Source organism: Lissotriton vulgaris, chromosome 6, assembly GCF_964263255.1.
Source record: "Lissotriton vulgaris chromosome 6, aLisVul1.2, whole genome shotgun sequence".
Taxonomy (NCBI): domain Eukaryota; kingdom Metazoa; phylum Chordata; class Amphibia; order Caudata; family Salamandridae; genus Lissotriton; species Lissotriton vulgaris.
The window spans coordinates 834,374,709-834,397,379 of NC_141694.1; the positions used below are offsets into that span (position 1 = coordinate 834,374,709).

The 22,671-nt window shown below is 46.9% G+C and overlaps 1 protein-coding gene across 1 annotated transcript in view; it reads left to right on the forward strand.

The window, feature by feature from the left end:
• NOX3 (NADPH oxidase 3) overlaps positions 1–22,671 on the forward strand; it is a 478,144-nt gene that overhangs the window by 253,105 nt on the left and 202,368 nt on the right. The window contains exon 4 of the mRNA XM_086926861.1: positions 17,276–17,421. Within this exon, the coding sequence (XP_086782987.1) occupies positions 17,276–17,421 (146 nt within the window). The remainder of the gene's footprint in view (positions 1–17,275; positions 17,422–22,671) is intronic.

Here is a 22,671-nt window from a genome sequence, read left to right on the forward strand (position 1 = left end):
ATTTGCCTTGGCAGGAATAGTCCCCAGAAGTTCTTATGCCGATTGCGGGGGGTGGAGGGGGGCAATAACTCGCTATAATATTCTGTTTGTGTGTTGCAATACATCACGTCGTTTGACCAGCCCGTTATAGTGGGAGTCGGGCACCAGGACCAGCAGATAACCACCCTCTGCCTAGCCACCAGTAGTACCATGTCTACCAGTCGTCTAATCAACTTAGGTTAAGGGTTGGAATAGCCTAATAGAGCGAGCATAGGGTCAGGTTCAAGTATGGTTTCTGAGATCTCCCCCAAAGTCTTAAATATCAACCCCCAAAAGGTCGCAATCCCAGGGCATAACCAGGCAAGATGGAAAACATCTGCCGCGTCAGCACCAGCACCACAACGCTCGCACGCTGCAGAGTCACGCAAACTGTACCTGCAGAGCCTCTCTGGGGTGTAATATTCTCTATTTAGAAATTTTTAAATGTATCAACCTATGTCACCCATTTAATGATATAAGCTTAGTTCTCTCACAGCAATACTTCCAGGTTGTGTCATCAATTACCCGGTCCAGGTCTGCCTGCCACTCTAACATTGCCTTAGTGTAATGGTTAACTCGGTATCCCTGTGCTGTGTTATAAATCCTGGAGACGATTCGTACTGGCGAGTCAGCCTTAATAACATAGGTGAGCGGAGCAACCTCTGGCGTCTCATCTAACCCTCTGCCCAGGAGTTCCTTCAATGAGTGCCTTGTCCTGTTGTAGTGGAATTGGGTCAATGGTGTAGCAGTCTGTCCCTCCTGGACGGCCTCTTCCCATGTTATCGTTGTACCCTCAGCAAACATATCTCCTATTGTGTGAATATTTATAGAGTTTAAGGCCCTAATGACTCCTTTTTCCCTGCATGGAGGCGGCCAGAGGCACCACTCTAACGGGGCCCTAGGGGAGTATAGAATGACACTAGCTTGTAATTTCAGAAGGTGGTGCCAGGCATGTATTGTCGCATTAATGGAGTCAAGGATACCAGTCCTGCGATCAGGACGTTTAAACAGAAGCGCTGGCAAGGGGGATAGAGCCGCCACCACATTCTCAATCCGAAACACAAAGCCATTGTTACGTTCTCCTCTGACATTAATTTCAATAACATGCTTTTTTTCTTTTACACTAATTTCACATGAATGGCAATATTTTAAAGAAATTTGTAAAAGTACCCAAGCATCACTCTAGCGACCTGTGCATCATAGTAAATACTCAAAGCATCACTGATCACTTTACGTTGCTAAACCCTAAGGAATTGTCATGAGACTCTTATAACGATGTTCCATAAACAGCACTTATTACTGCACAACATAAGACACTGAACAGAAACAAAACTTCACTCAGGATTTGTAAATATCTGTGCCAACGACCAAAAGACAGCTGTTACAGCACAACTTAAAAGGCAACACAGAGTTCCAGTATGTATATGCAAGGGGCAGTTCAAGAATTGAATAATAGTTTGCCAACCTAAAACAAAATAAATCTAAATCTCCCTAGCTAATCACTAACCCGAGGCCTCAGAAGTCACCACTGGAAGAGCTTGAAGAGTTCCAAGACTTCAAGGAAAATATTTCAATGAGTTCCAAGGTTGTGGGAAAATTCTTTGGAGTGACACTTCCGGCTTCAGAATTCCAAGATGCACCACAAGCAGAAAATCTCTAAGAATGTCAGGTTTGAAGATTGTATTAGCAGGAGATCCAGTAACACAGGCAAAGAGCATAAAACAAACAAGCGAGCATAAATGACGAGCAGAGCCCAAGCAGAGACTTCCTCTCATCAACAGGGAGCTAAGCAAAGCACTTGGTCTTGCTCTTGGTGTGGTCCTTAGAGTCTGTGATTTCCTCAAATCCTGCAATAGATACTTGAATACTATATACCTAAATCCTGCAATAGATCCTCAGCCGTGGGATCCTCCAATCTTGCTGTGAATCCTTGAATGCTACTCTAACCAGCCATTCAGAGGGGGCCCTCTATCACAGCTTTTGGGGTACCCGCATATGGACATGATTGGCTGTCCTCGCCCTCCGGTTGGGGGTGGGGCTTGGGGGAGGGTATAACCAAGCTTTACACATGTGGCAGCCACAATCCTTGGAGGCCTTACTCCTATTCTGCCAGTGTAAACTACATCCTATGTGGCAATTCCCTAAGCAGAGGACGGTGAGCAGGCTAATAATGCCCGCGACCAGAGATCGGTGGAAGTGGAGGTAAGCACATTTTGCAAGCCATGACACTATGGAAACACCCGTGCTGCACACATTCTGCAATAATGGGCATCCCAAGCTGAAGAATGTAGGAGCATCTGAAGTTCTAGTGGGGTTAATAGAAGAAGGATCCCCCAAAGGATATTCCTGACTGCAGCAAGAAGCACAGGAGAAATATCCCTACCTGAAAATCTTCACCTTGTATTGCATGGAGTGTGAAAAAAAAAATCTGTGGTATGCACAGCACATTCACAGGATTGAGAATAAAAGATGGAAGAAAATAATAGAAAATTCCAGCAGTAAAAAAAATAAGAAAACACGTTTATAAGTAGTTGTTTGCCACTATATTTGCACTAAAGGCACTACCATTACATTATTGACAACATTCCTAAGGTACACTTCTCTGGCAACAGCTGGGGCAGTATTACAGATAGAACCCGAGAGGTGCAATGGGCGTGAGCATCTTCTTTTTGCCTGGGACACCGTGGCATTACAGAAGGGGCCGCGGATGCTTAAGCGGTCCCTTTTATAACACAGATAGTGCTGGCACACATGTAACACCAGCACTATCTTCATTTGTATGGAAATGAGGGAATCCCTCTGACTGTGTGCCGGTGCTGTATTAGGGATGTGGACGCAAAGGCAAACATACCCTAAGGAGGCACACTGACAGTGCACCACAAAGAAATGGTACACTGTCAGTGCGATCCCTGGAGACAGCCCCCTGGAAGAGGGAAAGGAGGTCCCGCTCACTGCACTCACCTGCAGGGGGATCTCTAATCTCTTTAAAGTGCAGGCGGGTTACAACCTGCACTGGAAAACAGAGAGCAGTTTTGAAGCAGCTGCTCTGTATTTCAGGGACTCTACTGCCCCCTGGGCAGCACGAGTTCGCAACTGCACTAAGGGCAGCGCATTCACAGTGATAGGGCTCATTGTTGTTGTTGGCAACCTGCGCACCTGTTTAAAAGTGCACCATGGTGCAAACAAGGATGGTGCGCCTTATCATTAATGCGGGCCCCATATTGCAACCCCTTTAAAAAATTTCAGCTGTGCATTTCGTCCGGCCAAAATTACTTCAAAATTTTGGTCTTCGCATACAGATTTGGAAACTGACGCCATAAATATCACTTTGTGTGGTGAAAAATTACACTTTTTACAGCAAATAGTAATTTGAACCAATTGCTTTTCAACTGCAAAGTGAGGAAATCTATCAGCAGCATCCTGCCCTTGGGGCTCCACCCTCCTTGTTTTTGTTGCTCATTTTTTTATTATACCAACAGTGATTGACAGCCAATTATTCACTATTGTTCTCAGTGAGAGTCAGCCATTTTAAACTATACCATGTGTCAAACACCTGTCCCAACCATCAGGCAGATTTTCTACAGCTGGTAAAGTTATATCCATGGACTCGGGTGTGGCATGTCCAAGTTGCACTCTATTTATGATATGCTGCAATTTCACCTGTCATGTAGCTTTGTGAGCTTTTAGGCTTTGGCTCTGTAGTGCCCGGGGCTATCTGTCTATCTCCCATCTCATTACAGGGTGGGTTCAGGATCCTAGTTGACCCCACCTTACCTTGTGATGAGTTGGAAGAGGGCAAAGTGAAAAGCAAGAGGCTGAAAGAAGGTGATGTATGTGAATTGATGGGAAAATGAAAGCTGGCACCCAAACATGGAAACCCAATTTTAAGGAAAGGCAAATAGATTGAAAATTAAAGGAAACATGTTAAAGGAGAGACATTTTTAAGGAAACATCCACATCACAAGGTCAAGAGTAGGGATAGTGAGAGTTGTTTGGGTTCAGCGACGGGTGATGATTGCAGGAGATGAGGGTTTTTTAGGGTTCAGGGATGGGTGGAGTTTAGGGGTATTGAAGTTTTATATGGTTCAGGGATGGGTGGAGTTCAGGGCTGGTGAATGTTTGATGTGTTGGGTAGAATTTTGGGGTGGTGAAGGGTTTCTAGTGTTCAGGAATTGGTGGAGTTTACTGTGGTGTGGGGTTTAATGGTTGTGGGATTGCTAGAAATTGTATTTAGAAAAGTGTAGTAACGAGGTCCACACAGGAAGGTTGTAATTAAAGATGATTTATTCAATCAGGTAACATGTTGAACAGTTTCAGACAACAGGTAGTTGAGTTGTGAATGGGAGCCCCACCAGGAGCAGCCTGCCTGCTACTCAGTCCATGCTCAACTGTCACTTCACCTCTCTGTGTCCCAACATTCCGAGGCACATCATGACTCCAACATTCTATTGAGCACACAGCACAAGTACTAGCAGAGCAGGAGGTGTAAAACATATTACATTAACAAATGCAGGATACTACATAAAGGTACAGGTATGAAGGTTTTTAGGGGTATTGATGAGTTTTAGGGGTCATGAATGGTTGGTTTTTAGGGGTGGTGAAGTTTTTTTTTATGGTGTAAGAACGAGTGGTGTTTAGGGTTGTGCGGGCTTTTAATAGATCAGGGATAGGTGGTGATTAGGTGTAAAAAGGCATTTTTTAGGGTGCCGGAATGGGTGAAAGGGGCGTGGCCAGTCAAGATGGCAGACTAGACATGTTTGCCGGCACTTCCACTGACACAGTCATTATCCTTCCACATCCTTTGTTTCCCCGGCCGGGGATCTGTGCACGAACAGCAGCCCGATACAGCAATGGTTCCTGAGGGAACTATGGAGGCTTACCTTGCCACCCAGAGAGAACTGATGGCGGTGCTCTTGGTGCTGCCCAACAAAGATGGGCTGGTGCCATTTTCTCATACAGAGATTGGGGAGGTCTGAATTGCGTGCAACCAGCACTCACTGGTAGTGCTCTGCAGAAAGAGCTGGATACCCAGCCGGTCAGATCCACCTGCATGCTGCACGGTGGGGGCGGAAGAGGAGTGGATCATCTCCCCTAGCGGCATGGCAGTCCTGGGACATGGGGCCTACAGGAGAGGTGTGGGAGCTGCAAAACTAAGAGTTGAACACCAGGGAAATACTCTTCTTTTTTTTGGCCGAGGAAGCCAGTGACTGGTTGGACCGTAGTGGAGACTCTTGTGATAGGCTATAGTCCCCAATGGGTTCCACTCAGCGGTCGGTGTCCGAGGTGGTCTGCACAGGGCCAAAAACGACAGGCTGGTGGAGTAATCAGGAAAATATAGGAACAGAGAGGGTATCGGTGTGTCCAGATTGTACTTTGCAAGCCACTAATGTGGTCCCAGATTTGAATGTGACCTCCCAGTACCAATTGGAGGATTGGAGGACTGGGACCAAATAGAGAATGAGACAGTCTGAGACTGTGATCTGGTCTTGGTGGACTTTGAGCAGGGAGGCAACACAGACCTCAATGTATAATATAATGTGTTTTGCACGCCCTAGTGATACATCCGCTAAGAAATAAGGTATTTTGGGCACCATTGTAAGGAGGGGTGGGGGAGTTACCTCTTCATGAATATGTGACCCGTGTTGGTGGGAGGGCCTGGCCCCCAGAGGTGGAGGGCTTCAGGGTGGTGGGGAGTATTATCTTTAATCTTTCTCTTTTACTTTCTTACAATTGAGGTGTGGGGTCGTTTCTTCTGGCCTCCAGCCTGTCTGAGCGTGGATGGGGTAGGATGGCGGTACTGACCATGGGGAGGGGGGAGTTGTGGGTGAGGTGTGATTTACATGTTCTGGTTAGTATTGGGATGTTCTGCTTCTGTGTAAAATGGCCATGCCTGGATTACTGACTGGGTTTCCCTACTGGTGCTCTGTGGGTGTTGAAGTTGCACATGGGAGGAGGGGTGTAAGGATGGTTTATGAGAAATGGCTGCCTCCTTAAAGTTGATCTCTTGCCTGAGGCATAGCCACCTTTGAAAAACATACAAGAGTGTGTGGCCATCTGAAGCGCTATAGAGTAGCTGTGGCATTTCTGCAAGAAACGCATATCTGGGGTGATTGCATCTCTTCTCTGTGGGGGCGATGGAGATGACAAATGTATGCCTCCCCCTATTCAGTTTGCACAAGGGACGGTGGTTTGGGTGGCTACGAGGATCCCCTTTGAATACCTACACCATGTTGTAGACCCAGCGAGACATTGTTGTACATGGGACAGTCGAAGGTCGTGATATTTATGTTAATAATGTCTATGCTCCCAATGCTGACTGCACACATTTTTTCCCTGCACTCATGTTGGCGGCAGCCCCCTATCTGGGTGTTGCGGTGATACTGGCAGAGGATTTCAGCAGTGTTATGGATGGGATGTTGGACCGAGTATCCCATTGAGCCCATACTAGACCCCCCTACTGGGGCACTCCGGGACTTGCTAGGTGGTTTACACCTGTGTGATGTCTGGCACAAGTGCCATCCCAGGAGATGTGTGTTTTCTTGCCATACCCCAGCAACAGGTACATTCAGCTGCTTAGGTTATTGTTTTATTTCTGCTAATCTCGTGTCCACTGTGGTGGATGTCACCTATCTTACCTGATATCTGACAGACCATTCGCCGGTATTGATGAGCCTTGGTGGTACACCTGACTGGCCAGCACTATCCCTATAGTGTTGTTGTGGGGCTGAGCCTTGCATTCACACAGTGTTAAGTTGACATGAGCTTATTAGAAGTTTAAACACCATTTTTCCCTGCTGCTGCCTTTTTTTTTTTTTTGCCTTTTTGCACACAGCACACACTTTATTAATTGTTCAGGGTTTGGCAGAGTGTTTTGCTTCACACGAGAACAACGCGTTTTTCTTCATTAGTAGCTTTGCTTGCTAAGCTTAGTCTGAACAGTGAGTGCCAAGGCCTTCAAGGGTATTTCAACACGGTGGTTGTTGTTCGGACTGATCAGCGCACGTTCTAGACATAACACATATGCGGCTGTGGCCCCCTCTGATATTGGCACGTTTAATAATGCACTGCGTAGGCATGATCACACACACTTGGAGAACATTTTTATGCTGAGAGCTTGTGTAGAATTTGGTGTGATCCACTTCTGTTAAATACCAGAGGTATGGGGCCGCCTATGTAATCCCAAGAGACCTTCTGTAGTTATATAATAACCTACTAGCAAGGAAGGGTTAAATATAGGTATATTTTAAACCTGTTTCCATTTAGCATTATAACATGCTTTCTCCTTTTGTATTTTATGGAATAGTAACCATGCTGACAATCTTGTTTCTAATAATATTTCTGCTTGTATTAGCTAAGGTGCTGCGCATGAGAACACGGCGTTAGAAATAAATGTTTCAAACTTGCTTGTGTCTCTTTTTACTCCCTGTTTTGGACTGGTATGAGAGTATAACAAAAGAGTGTTCTTTTTTTCCACATTGCCTGAGGCAACCTAAGTCAGATGTTATGGGTTGTCTAATCATTGGTTTCTTTGCTATAGGACTAAGAGCTAATGTGACAGTAATGCTAGTCTGGTAGGGGATTTTGGGTACTAAGGTGAGTTTTGGCACACCGTAATTCACTAAGGTCCTAAGTCTCTGTGCACAGTTCTGTGTAGGAGCAGAATCCCTGCAACAGTGTTTTCACAGGGAGGCCCCTGGGGGACCCCTCCCCCTTCATGGTGACTGTCACTGATGTATTTGATGCATTTGAACACTATTTTTAGGAAACCTGGGGGTCAGCATCCCCTCGGGCACTCCATTGGGAGGCTTTGAAGTTTGTTCTTCAGGGGGTGTGTATGAAGACGTCATACAGGGTTCCTTAACAGTTAGAAAGCAACATCAAAACCCATGGGACTAAGCTAGGTAAGGTAGAGGTGGTACTTCCTTCAGCCCCTTATAAGCTATCAAAATTGTGCAAAATACGGGAGGCCCTTCTGGAGGACTGGCGTAGGTTGGCCAAACATATCTATACACCTCATGTCAGTGAATACATATGGATGGGGATAGGACGGGTGCCATGATGGCTCGATTAATTATACGGGACGCCCCTGGGACCCCTTTCCTACAGTTACATACAGCAACGAGCAAAAAGCAAAAAGCAAATAATGGTGATTTTGCTGATCACTTAAGGGAGGTATACAAGGAGCTTTTACACCCTTCAGGAGAGGATATGCAGGATTTCATTGCAGGCGTTGAGCTCCCAAATCTTGACCTGAGCGTTGCAGAGGCCCTGGATAGCCCACTGATGAAGGAGGAAATCCTTTTGGCAATTAGACATCTTAAACCTGCAAAAACTCGAGGTAATGATGGATTGCCGGCGGAATTCTATCATAAGTTTGCAGCTTCAGTGGCAGACCAACTGTTAGCGGTGTACAATGAGTCTTGGGACATTGGTTCTATACCAGCCTCAATACTTGAGGCCCTAGTGGTCATGATACCAAAACCTGGTAGGGATCCTTTCTTGCTTCTTGTATAGACCGATATCACTTTTAAAATATAGATGTAAACATTCTGAGCATGTCTCCTTCCACACCTGCCTCATCTTATACACTCAGATCAATTAGGATTTATCCCTAGGCGCAGTACTGCCCAAAAGCTATGGCGATTTGCTCATGTTTGGCATGCCCCGTGGCTTCTGACAGATGACTTTGCTCTGGTGTGTCTAGATATTGAGCAAGCCTTTGATTCTGTTCATTTGTCCTACTGATGTCAGGTGCTCTGAAAAATTTGGTTTGGCTCTGGATTTATTCAGTGGATTTGTTTACTCTTTTACTGCTGCTAGGGTGAGATATGGGGGTGTGATTTCTGATTCATTTCGACTGTACAGGAGCACCTGGCAGGAATGCCCTCTGTCACCACTTTTGCTCGCAATAGCTATGGAACCATGGACGGAGACCCTCCGTGGCCCGTTGTGACTGTGGGGCATACCCTTGGGGGCTACAAACCATGTGGTCTGTCTCTCTGCAGATGATGCTTTAGTATATCTTCGACTACTGGTTTATTCAACAAGTACCCTACTTAAAGCTATGCAGATGTTTGGAGAGGTCTTGGGCCGTAGAATCAACCTGGAGTTCAAGCTTCTCCCCTTGGGAAGGCTGCTAGGGGTACTGGGAGATGTGTTACCCTTGAAAGAGATCCTTTGGGTGATCTTTGATTGGACTACACGGGGTTTTGCTTGGTGCCCATGGCTCTAGTATTACTGGATCTAAACATGGGAAGGGTTTTGGAGGGAATACAAGCATCGGTTAGGTTCTGGAAGGACTTACCTCTGTCTCTTATGGGCAGGACCGAGATAGTTAAAATTATAATTTTACTGCGTTGCCTCTATGCCATGCAAAACGCTTTTTATGAGATCAGAAGGCAATATTTCCATACACTAGGCGCTTTGGTAATAGATCTCCTTTGGGGGTCCAGATGTTGGCGGGTTGGACTAGCCACTTTGCAAAGAGCGTGGAGTCAGGGGGGACTTGAAGTTCCCTGCCTGGAATTCTATTATAAGACAGCCCATCTGCAACATGCAATCCATTGGTTGGACAGTGACAATAATTGGGAGACGCTGCTTCTATTGGCATACATGGAGGAAGGCCTTTACCAACTATTTCTATGGCTGGGTCCCGCCCCCTGCATTGTGTTCCTATATCATATGGTACGTTGCGATCATATGGGAGAGGGTTGTCCGGCGGGCTCCTTACGCTCCAGATATGCCTCGAAGGGCAGTGCGACCTTTCTCCTGCATTGCTGAATCCATGTTGGTTCAGCGTTGGAAAAATGGGGGCAGCATGTAATGGCCGACCTGTACATTGACCAACGTTTTATCACACAGGCCGCAGTTATGGCTGCCTTTGCCTTGGATACTGGGCAATATTTGCAATACATGAAAATTTTGAGCACTGCTCAAGAGTTATGGCCATCCTTACCTGCAAACATTTTAGTTCCAATTTACCATGACTCATAAGAATCACAGATTCCCAGTTAAGTTTAGTTAGTTTATTACAAAGCCAAAAACAGCTGGACAAACAGGCACCTCAAAGTGAGGGTGTGGAAATACATTGGTACTAATACAAAGCCAAATCTATGGATAAAGTTAGGGTGGTACAACATGCACAGGATGATGAGTTCAAGAATCAGGATACAGAAAATAACAGAGCAGACATTGAGATTCCGCTTCATTGGAAGTTCGTGGATGTAGAGCATTAATTTGCCCCTACACTATCATCAGCGTGACATCCCTGAATAGCATTTCCCACTGCAAGATTCATTAAGGTGTCAGCTTGTGAAGTCTTCCTAAGAAGTCTCTTTGCATTAGATGGGTCAAATAGTATAAAGCTGCAGAGCTCGCTCTAAGTTGCTCTCTTTTGCAAGGCAAGGCAGGAGTCACACGGACACTTTCCCTAACTTTGATACATCAGTACCATAGGTAGTATCACAAGATGCATTGCAGCATCCCACCATCCAGTCAAGCCACTTTCTCATAGTTGATTTTCCATTAGGCAGCGATGCACCTAGGCCTTGGCGAAATGAACTTGATTCCCAGGCTTGCTCCGATGAGAAAGTACAACAGTTCTCCAGTATCAATGCTCAATGTATCCTCTTCTCCCTGAGCCTAGCTCCTAGAACAAAGACATTATTCTAGCTAACAAAGATGAATTTTCCACTGGCAACAGAAACGTGGGAAAGAACAAATCCAACATGCACATGAAATTCGGCTTTTAAATCTAATGCAAGAGCTCCCAGGAAAAGTGGATTTCAGGCCGACATAAATCAGCCAACATTAGAAAATAACAAACAAGCCTTATGAAATCTATACTACTATTATAAAGAGAGAACACAAACCTTTTGGCCAGGTAAACTCGGGAACCACAGCGCCAATCCACACACCCAATACATCCTTGAAATTGTGAGGGTGTGTAGATGGACATAGGCTAGATAAAATAAAAATAAAACGTAAATTTAAAAATGTAACTTTAAAAACAAAGTAGTCCCCTGAAAGAAGCGCCAGCTGTGACGTAGCAATGACAGCAACGTGCGTGATGACGACAGGCGGGGAGGAGCGGTGACGAGCGGCGAGGAAGGAAACAAAGATGGCAGCACTCATACCCAACGTGAGAGAATTGTAACAGTAGTGGAAGAAGGCAAGATTCCTGTAAAGAGCATCATGTCCCGCCTGATAGTGAAGAATCTACCGACCGGAGTAAGTGCTACTGGGATGGGGCCACTAGAGGGGGAGGGGAGTGGAGGGGAGGGGAGGGGAGGGGAGGGGAGGGGAGGGGAGGGGAGGGGAGGGAATCAAAGGACTGAACGAGGCACAACTGAGAGAGGTACTGCACTGGTGAGAAAGCGACAGCCGAGGAAGACATTGAACAGTGGGAAATAACTGAGAAGTTCACTAGGCTAACGGTGGTATAGCCGAGAGAGGAACACTGAACCACGCCACGGCGGTATGGTGCTCTTTTAAAGGGTGACAGAATAGGAGATCGATTTATTGTTTGGGATTACCAAAGTGACATGTTTTCAGCTTTCTTTATAGTGCAGTCAAAGTGAAAAATGTAAGTGTTCTGGGCGGGAGGGGGCCGGGGCGGGAGTGGCGCAAGCCTGAAATGCTGCCCCCAGCCCCCTTCTGCCCCGGGCAACGCTGGGGCGGGCTGCTAGTTACATATAAAATTAACACTTTTACTGAGCATTTCTAAACAAACACGTTTAATAAGCACATCAATTACGTGAATAGTTGTAAGCAGCATGTATGAATTCTACATGTTAATGATTTCAGATAAACACGTATGAATTCAACATTCATTTCTTCAAGTTTATTTGAAAATATCCCTAATACACCGCCATTCACATCCCTAATACACCACAATTCACGTTATTACAGTTCTCGTTCTACTGTGTCAGATTAATACAAAAAAATAATACATGTGGGTGCGAACTACTCGTGATTATGATGCACCCATACAAATGAAAGGTGTAATTTGCGCTACATCAATGGTCATGTTGTACATGGCCCTGGGATGCCGATTGGTGTCTTAACTTTATTGCGCCCTGCCCGACGACTTACTGCAAGTGGAGCTCCTACAGAGAAAAAATAGGACTCCATATTGGAGGGACCACTGTCCTCTAAGGTCTGGGCGAAGGTCCATGAGGGGGTCTGAACTGTCAGTTCCAAGGCGCACTTTAAACTTCTCCAATATAACTTTGTCCACCAGACCTACCTTATCCCACAGACACTACACGTGATTTATCCCAAACGCCCAGAGGAATGTCCACATTGTAAAGACTCAAGGGCATATTTTATCCACATGGTGTGGACATGCCCATCTCTGACTTCCTATTGGCAAGAAATACTTCGGTGGAGTATCCAAATGGAGACTAGGCAGGTGTTGCTTGGATTGGTACCCTTCCCTACGAAAAGTCTGAAAGTTTGTTATGTTGTGTCTCGTATTGGCCAAGAGGCATATTGTGTTTAAGTGGCTTAGTCCTACACCTCCCAGGTACCAGGTATTGTTGAGGGATGTCTGTGAGTGGGCGACTGCAGAGGAGGTGTGAATGGGCCACGTATGAAGGGATGAAAAATTTGAGGATGATCTGCTGCTCCGAGCATCCATGCTATCTGAGTTAAGGGAGCTGCATGAGGCGACTGCATTGGAGGGAACGACAGGCTCCCCTTGACCAGGGTGTGTAAATACGAGGAACCCTAGAGGTGATGGAGGGCTGCAACATCTGAGCGTAAAAAAAAAAAGAATACTTTTTAAAGTCTCACCTCATTATTTACTGTGTTGGCCTAATTCAAAAGCTGGCTGGGAGGCGGGGGGGGGCGTTAAAACCTGTTTTATATCGGCATGGTTATTATTTAGCTGATGCGCATGGTCTTTCCTCCTGTATTGCTTACTCATGGTGAAGTCAAATCTGTACTCTTTTGAATATCATTGTGTGCTCCAGTTATATTTCTGGGGAATGTGTGTAACTCTTAGTCCCTCCTTTTTCTCTAAACTGGACACATCTGAAAATTTCGAACTAGTATTGTAATTTGGATTACCTATATATGCAGGGTTAGGGCGGGAGGAATGAGGGACACTTTTACATGGAGACCTTTTGGTACAAATTGATTGTGTGATATCCCTATATGCCAATAAAGTCGGTTAAAAAAAAAGAATGGGTGGAGTTTAGAAGTAGTGAGAGGGATTTAGCCCAAGAGATGGGTAGAGCTTAACAGTATAGGGGGCTTTAAGGGTTATGGGGTGGGTGTAGTTCAGTTGTTAGAGATAGGTGGAGTTTAGGTGTGGGGAAACGTTTTTAGGGTTGAGGGATGGGTGGAGTTTATGGTTAGGAAGGGCTTTTAGGGTTTAAGTACGGGTGGAGGTTAAAGGTCAGGGATGGGTGGAGTTCATGCATGGGGAGGCATTTTTATGAGGCAGAAATGGATGGTAATTAGCTGTGGCGAGGGTTCAGCTAATTAAAAGCATCCAAAGTAATTGTTTACAATGTAAAAGATATACATCTGAAACAATGTCCCCTGACATAAAGGATCGAAATAAATACCTTCGACAAAAATGTTTCATTTACACATCAAAAAATAACTATGCAGAAGCAAATTTCAAAGTAAAAGACAAATTGGTTTCTATAGAATGGTAAATGCCATTTCTCCTGAACATTTCCATTAAATTGTTTAAACTAAATAGTCTCTCAATAACGATATTCCATTAAACCGTTTTCCCTTAGATCACATACAACCAATAAATGGAGCCTGCATTGTGCATCAGAATATTGTTTTGCCTTACGACTTTCAAAGATCACCAGCCTTAACTGGTGTTTGAAAATTATATGTGGAAATCTACAATTCACTTTATTCCCTCCTTGTTTTTAATATCAAGACTTTTGAACTTCATAGATCGTTTTCACTCTATTGAATTTTATTGCTGACTTTCATGATTGTGATTTAGTAGCGCATACTTTATTTGAATTTGAATTTAAAAACATTTGTATAGCGCACTTCTACCATGCGGTTTCTTGGCGCTTTTGGATTGTGAGGAGACAGACAGGAGCGGAGGGAGTCTAGGCATTATAGGCTCGGGAGAAGAGCACAGTTTTAAGACCCTACCGGAACTCGATGTAAAAGGGTGTCATGCGGAGTTCCGTCGGGAGGGAGTTCCAGAACGCCGGAGCGAGCACTGCAAATTTTGTTCCACCTGCCTTTTTCTTTCTGAAGCGGGGAGTTGTTAACAAGGCCAGGTGGGTGGATCGAAGCTCTCTTCCCGGTTTGTAGGGCGTGATGGCGGAGCAAATGAACTCCGGGGCGGTGCCCATTTTGGCCTGAAAGGTGGTACAGCCAAGCTTGAATAGGGCTCGCTCTTTCACCGGCAGCCAGTGCAGGGCCTGCAGTAGAGGAGTGGCTCGATGGAATTTGGGCAGGCCGTGAATCAGGCGGGCAGCCTGGTTCTGCACTAGCTGCAAACGGTGAATGGCGTAGGCTGGGGCGCCATTGTAGATGATGTTGCCATAGTCAAGGCGCGAGAGCACCATAGCCATCACGATGATCTTTAGGGCAGGTAGAGAGAAAAAACGAGAGATCTTCCTGATGGTTCTGAGGGAAAAAAAACAGGAGGAAACAACCGAATTGACCTGTGAGTGAACGGAGAGTGAAGAATTCAGAAAAATACCAAGAGTTTTGACCTTGGGGACAGAGAGCGGGGGGACACCAAGTGAAGAAGGCCAGTGGGAAGGGGACCAAGGACTGCAGCCACCTCCGGTCAAGACTAACTCCGTCTTGTCCGGATTGAGTTTGAGGTGGTTGCAGTTCATCCAATCCTGGATAAACAACATGACGGATTGGACGTTCAGGGAGGATGAGGAAGAGTGGGAGAGGTTGAAAATTAGCTGGAGGTCATCGGCGTAATTGAACACCGTGACCTCGAGCTGCTGTAACATAAAAATAAGGGGGTAAATGTATAAATTAAACAAAAGAGGGGAAAGTGAGGAGCCTTGGGGGACTCCACATACAACCTTACGAGAGGCAGCGGTGAAACCAGCTAGGTGGACCGCCTGAGCCCTATCACTCAGGAAGGACTCGAGCCAGGCGAAGGCCAGGCCCTCTATGCCCGCCGCCCTGACACGGGTGAGGAGGATGGAGTGGTCCACCGTGTCAAAAGCGGCGGACAGATCTAAGAGGATGAGGGCCTGCGGGAGGTTGGTGTCAATGCCCTCGCGTAGGCAGTCCATCACTGAGGTCACCACCTTCTCCGTAGAGTGGAGGGGGCGAAAGCCCGCCTGTCGGGGGGAAAGGCAGTGGTTGGTTTCCACGTAGGTGCTCAGGGTGCTGGTTACATGGGTTTCTAGAACCTTGCCCAGGTAAGGCAGAAGGGAGATGGGGCGGTAATTGGAAGGGGATGAAGGGTCGGCACAGGGCTTTTTTAGGATGGGAATAACAGCCGCAAATTTGTGAGCAGTGGGGACCACTCCATTGCTAAGTGAGTCGTTCAAAAGTGTGAGGGGAGGGGTAGGGCAGTGTAGGAAGATTTCTCTCAGGATGTGAGCAGGGGCAAAGTCTTGGGGGGAGCCAGACTTTACCTTTTGGAGCAGGGGAAGAAGTGTAGCCTTAGTCAGGGGGGGGATGGAGGTGAGTTTGGAGGTGACAACAGGTGGGGAGGGATTGGTGAAAGTGGGGGAAGGGAGGGGGATGTTGGCCTTGATCTTTGCGACCTTCTCAACGAAGAAATCGTTGAGTGAGTCGCAGAGCGGTTGAGAGGGGGGGATCGAGGACGTGGCTCTGTTGGATGAGGCAAGCTCGTGTACTGTAGCAAAGATCTCTTTGGACTGAGATTCTGCTGCCAGTATCCTGTTAGAGTAGAACAGGGTCTTGGCATCGAGGATGCCTTGTTTATATGCTTTGAGCACGGAAAGATAAATGGTTTTTTTGGCGGGGCAGTATTCTCTTCTCCATGCACGCTCTGCTCTGCGTGCGGCCAGTTTCTTCTCCTTGAGGTCAGGGGTGAACCAGCGGTTAGCAACATGGGCTCGCTTGACCGTGATCCGCCTCAAAGGAGCAAAGTCGTCGCCTGCCTGGGTCAGCCAGCCATCGATAGTGGTCAGTTGGACCGGGGCGGCGAGGCCTGACAGGTCGGGCAGGAATTGACTAGGGATGAGCAGAGGGATGGCATATCTGCCTTACCCCATTTCCTGACCCAGGTGTTTTTGGGAAGGGGGGGTTTAGTCGCTGGGGCTAAAGCGAGGGAGAAAGAAATTAAAAAGTGGTCCGACCAGGAACAGGGGGAAATGGTAGGGGGAGTAGTGGAAATATTCGAGGTCCAAACCTGGTCGAGCGAGTGACCATGCACGTGGGTAGGGCTATGGACATGGGGAGTGAAGTTGAGGCTGGTCATAAGGTCAGTGAATTCTTTAGACAGGGGGATTTCGGCAGGATCATTGGGCCAAAAATTAAAGTCGCCCAGCACCAGCACTGATGAGTTGTTAACAATCAGTGTAGCGAGAATGTCCTGGAGGCTGGAAACAAAAGTGGGTGTTGGGTGAGGGGGGCGATAGATGAGAACAGCAGTAAGGGGGGCCGAATGAGAGCTGGCTCGAATTATCAGGCAGTCAACTTCAGGGATGGGGGGAAAAGGGAGAATTTGGAAATGGGAGTCAGTGTGAGCTATCAATTAATTATTGAAGAACTATATAAGGGATGTCAACAGTTATCACAGCTTGGACAATATGAACATGTGGTATTTTTAGGGTCTTGGGGGTATGTAATCATTTATTTGCTTTCTAATTCAGTTCAAAATTATATGGATCCAACTTTGCTTTCCCCTACTCTAAGCTGCTTGCATTTTAAATACTTTTTTGCAGACAAGTGGTGTTTTACCTTGTTATCAGGATTTTTGTAGTGTGCTTTTTGTGCATCCTCGTGCTCCATTTGGGGAAATGTGCTAGTTCCTTGAGGCTGCTGTAAACATCACATGACACTACAAAGCAGCAAATTAATGACGTGAATAAATTCTCTCGTTTTACCTCATGGTGGTAAATGTTAGATAGCTTCCTCTTGGTAATGAAGGTGTAACTAATATCAAGCCTCCTACAGTGAGATCACAGGGCCTGTCTAGGAAAACACGCCATCTCCTTTCACCAGGAATTGTTAGCGGATTGAGAGAAGCACACATAAAAGCGGTTGAAAAAAACTTCACCCAACATTTTCCCTGCAGTGAAATCTCTTGTTCTTCTTCCTGTAGCCATCCATGTTGTTGCTCATCTGGTCAACGTGGAGAGATATCACATGAGCCAATCAAAAGACGCAGGAGCGCTGCAGAACATGCTTTCCTGCATTGGAGAGAATTCGAATGAGACCTACCTCAACCCTATAAGAAGCTACAACACAGTGAGTTTGAGTGTGTTTTCATTCTTTTTACATCCGATTAAACGGGAAATCACACTGAAATATGTTTTATAGACAAACGGCCAGATTCATCAAGCTTAATTGTGCTTGCAAAGGGCCAGATTCTGAGAATCTGGCCCTTTGCGAGTGCAATTTTTGCATTTGGGATTCATCATCTCAAATGCAAAATTCGCTATTAAAGAATTCGCACATTTGCGAGGAAGGAATTGCATTTAAGGAATCTCTATTTGAGATTTTAAAATTGCGAAATCGCAATTTTGGGCCACTATTTACCGTGAGGTCAAACCTCAAGGTAAATAGCGAAAACTTAGAAAAATGCATTTAAATGCATTTTTATAAGTTGCATGTTACACACACACATGTCCTTTGGACATGGGTGTGCACAACACCAATGTAGATTACATTTCAGGGGTGCTACAGGGTGTCCTTTGCTCCCGTTGGACACCCCTGGCACCCTTGAAATCGCATCCTTATTTGCAATTAGCAAATTGCTAATCGCAAATAAGGAATGACTCCCCATTCATTCCTATGGGCCTTTAGGCCCATAGGAATGAATGGGGAGTTAATCCTTATTTGCGATTAGCAATTTGCTAATCGCAAATAAGGAGGCTGTAGGCATCGCAATTTATTTAGCGATTTCTACATGAATCCCGATTTGCAAGTCCTTAATAGCGATTCCTTAATAATCGCTATTAAGGACTCGCAAATCCGGACATTGATGAACTGTACCTGTAAGTGAATTGTCTAGTCTCCCTAGACTCTCATTCACATATTTCCACCTTTCAAAATCTGACGTTAGGGTGAGGCTAGTACTGTAACTTTTGATTTTCGGTTTTGTGCTACAACCACTAGTGTTTGTTCCCAGGGTCAGCTGTTAACAGCCAAAGGCTGCACTGTGCGAAATCTGGAACCATGAGAAATGGGTGCTGTGCACAATGTTTGAGCGCATGAGTGCAGTAGGCTTTGTTGCAGGGGTACTGAGCCAAAGTCCATGTCATGCATCTCGAGCAGAAGCGTTTTAAAGTATGGGCAACGCGGGCTCCGGCGATTCCTTAATAATCGCTATTAAGGACTCGCAAATCGGGACATTGATGAATCTGCCTGTAAGTGTATTGTCTAGTCTCCCTAGACTCTCATTCACATATTTCCACCTTTCAAAATATGACGTTAGGGTGAGGCTAGTACTGTAACTTTTGATTTTCGGTTTTGTGCTACAACCACTAGTGTTTGTTCCCAGGGTCAGCTGTTAACAGCCAAAGGCTGCACAGTGCGAAATCTGGAACCATGAGAAATGGGTGCTGTGTACAATGTTTGAGCGCATGAGTGCAGTAGGCTTTGTTGCCAGGGGTACTGAGCCAAAGTCCATGTCATGCATCTCGAGCAGAAGCGTTTTAAAGTATGGGCAACGTGGGCTCCGGCTCAGGGCCCCAGCCTTTCAGGATACAGCCAGCTCTTTTCTGCAGGGTCCTGACCTGATGGCCTTGAATAATTCTTCAACAGATGGTTTTAAACACCATTGTCGTTTAATTTATTTTAAATGTGGGTGATTTGTGAGAATCTTTTACAGATATTTTGCAGAAAAAGTTTGTTTGTTTAATGCAACATCCATAAAAAGCTTTTTTTAAATCACAATAGGAACTCACATATGAGAAATGGAAGGGTGTCACAGAGATTATTTGTAATATTAGTGAGTTGCTGCTGTGTTACAATATTGAAAACACACAACACTATCCCTAAATATTAGGGGCAAACAAATCTAGAATTTGGACCAGTGTGTCTGTGCACTGTCAGTGACCTGGCCAAAGAGGGCATTAACAGCCAGATTCATGAAGGTGCCATTCTGCGATTAGCAAATTGCGAGAAATAGCGAATCGCAATTTGAAAATCGCAGAATGGCATTCATGTAGAAATGTGATGTAAAAAAGCTAATCGCAATAGATCGCAATTGCCGATTGCGATCTTCCCACAATTGCTTAATATTCGCAGAATCTGCATTTTTCCATGTAGAAATTGCGAACTCGCAATTAGCGAAATCGCAATTTGGATCTCGCTAACTGCGAGATCGCAAAAACCGGAAGTCGCATTTCGAGCCCACTGATGACATCACAACCAGGAAGTAGGCTTTCCCCACCCACAAACAGAACACAGAGCCAGAGAGTGGAAGCAGGATTCTGAAGACTTCCAAAACTTTGACTGTGCAGCACCCCAGCAGGACACATATCACAAACATGTCCCAGGATGCAGCAGGGAGCAGTGGGCAGGAGAGGAAGCGAAAACTCAAGTTTTCAGAACTTGAACTCGAGCATTTGATTGAGGGGGTCACCAAGGACCATGCACGCCTCTTCGGCAAAGACTCCCGGAGGGTGCCAGAGGCAGACAAGCGCAGGATCTGGCAGCGCATCCGCGCTAAAGTAAATTCAGTTGGGGTGACCCAGCGGTCAATTGATGACCTCAAAAAGCGCTGGTACGACCTGAGAGGTCGTTCAAAGGAGCGTATTGCCGAGAGGCTTGGGGAGCGACTGGCCACCGGTGGAGGGGAACCTGTAGCCACACCAAACACTCCATTGGAGGACCTGATAGAGGACACCATTGCACCAGAAGCCTGCATGGGGGTTATCCAGCTGGACTCGTCCCGACCCAGCCAACAAACAGAAGGTAAGTGCCATGCGACTGCGACCTTGTCCCCCAACAATTCCCATGACTCCTGAGCAAGCAATATGACATCCCCAACAATGCAGCCCATAAACACCTGAAATGCCCCATTGCATTGTGGTAGTTGTAGTGAAATCATATACCCCCAGTTAGCTGAACACAGCCAGACCTGTCAAATCAAAGTAAATCCAAAAGCCAGTCAGGGAAAGCAAGCCTACATGCATGTATCAACATTGCTTGTGCAAGATACATAACATTAATCATGCACCCTTTTACATTACAGGTGCTGTTGAGCAACCCAGCAGAGATAGCGAGGCCCTGCACATCGCCGAGACCCAGGAGGACACTGAGGGTGAGGGCCAGTCCAACCAACGACCCGGTCCATCACAGCCACCTGCAGTGCTACCACCACCACCCCGTGCGGACAGGGCCACCCCTGCAGCCACAGGTGTGCAGCCAACACCCCAACAAACACCCACAGCAGTGGTACAGGCCCCACCACCAGCGCCTAGGAGGCAGATGAGGGGCACAGATGGAGCCAGATCACACACCAGCGCACTGAGGCGCCAGCAGCGTCATGCCTCAGCAGGCACGGGCAGGGCACTCCTACTTCCTGATCCTGGCCTGGCCATTGAACGCTGCATGCTGGTGGTGCATCGTACCCAGGCGCGTCACCTGGCAGCAATTCACACACAGCTGCAGACGAATGGCCAAAATATCGTCCAGATGACCGCTGCTGTCAGAGAGAACAGCCAGCTGCTGGTCATGACGCGCCGCCGCCACCGCCAACTACTGGCCCGCCTGTCGGCCTACACCAGGTCGAACCACATTGTTGGCAATGCAACGTCACAGCTGTCACGCAGGTCCCTTGCCATGCAGGGCCAGATGGTACAGTGTTGCCAGGATGTGGCCAGGTCACTAGATCTGCTAACAGCAGCAGTGCTTGGCAGCAGTGTCCACTGCCCATGGAGAACCAGGGGGGCCTGACGACATGAGCGAGGTAGCGTCAACAAGAGCAGCGCATCCTTGCCGCCTGTGCCTGTACGTTGCCGCAGCAGCAGGCCAACAACATCAACTCGGGCCAACACCGTCCCTCAGGACACAGATAGACGACTTGGTGCGTCTCGTCGCAACCGACAGTGAGAACTCAGACATTCTCAGGGAGGCCATGCAGTACACCCCTGCAAGCCCACTACCCCAGCATGGGGAGGTATGAAGTAATACTCTCTTCATGTGACACCAAAATTATTAAAGGCCAATTTATTGTGCATTAACAATAAAGATTTATGGTCCGACCTGAATCACATTCATGTCATTATTACATTTTTCACGCATGAGTGCAGTGTTTTGTGAGGGGAATGGGTGCACTAGAAACAGTTTATAGTGAAGTGGTTGCGGCGCCTGTGTCCTTCAGCATGCATGACGCACATGTGGAGGCGGGCGGTTGTCCCCTTCCGACTCACTGCCAGATATCTCCCCTGGTATCCTGCGCTTGGTAGCAATGTTGTGGAGTATTGCACACACAGCCACGATGCGGCAGCAGACCTCAGGTGTGTATTTGATGGCCCCACCAGTCTTGCGCAGTATGCAGAAACGGCTCTTCAATAGGCCAAATGTCCTCTCAATGCAATTTCTTGTGCGTATGTGTGCAGCATTGTAACGCCGTTGCTGTCTTGTGGCAGGGTTGAGGTATGGGGTGAGGAGGTACTCACGTAGACGGTAGGCGCTGTCACCTGAAGGTAAGAAGCACAGGGTGAGTGCCTGTTCTGCGCAAATACATGATCACTGTGTACTATTTGGGGGCATGTGTACTTACCTAGTAGGTGTCCTTCGCCAAAGTCTCCCCTGGCCAGTCGTGTGTGAATGCCGCTGTGCCGGAAGATGAAGGAGCCATGTGTGCTGCCCGGATATTGTGCCACTATGTCCGTGATGATATTCTTGGCGTTGCACACCATCTGGATATTGAGGGAGTGGTAGGACTTGCGGTTGCGGTACATGTATTCTATTTGTGCTGGTGGGCAGATGTGGATGTGGGTACAGTCAATGCATCCAATTACATGTGGGAATTGTGCAATGTTGTAGAATTTCAGCTTGGTGTTATTCAAGTCCTGTTGGGTGGTGGGGAATGAGATGTAGTGGTGTAGCCGGGTCAGCATTGCATCCAGGAAACTCCTTAGGCAGCGGGACATGGTGGGCTGGGATATCCCCCTGCAACAGCGACTATCCCTTTGGAAGCTTCCGGAGGCCAGTAGGTGCAGGCTTCACAATACCTGCACATGGGTGGGAACGGCATTGGTCCTCCTTGTTGGGAGCTGCATCAGGGGGTCAAGGTCCCGGATGCAGCTTGATGATCATTGCCCCATTTAGGCGGTACTTAGCATAGATTTGCTCCCTGGTTTGTCCTAGAAGGGTGACCCGCAGACGGAATATCCGCTCCTGGATCCTACGTCTGTTCTGTGCTGCTCGCTGTAGCCTTCGCCGCATGACCACCATGTGGAGTCCTGGCATTGTGAGAGTCCTCAGGCTCCAGCTGCATGTCCTTAAGTGTGTTTGGTCAGGCCTGCACCTGTTGGTAGTTTG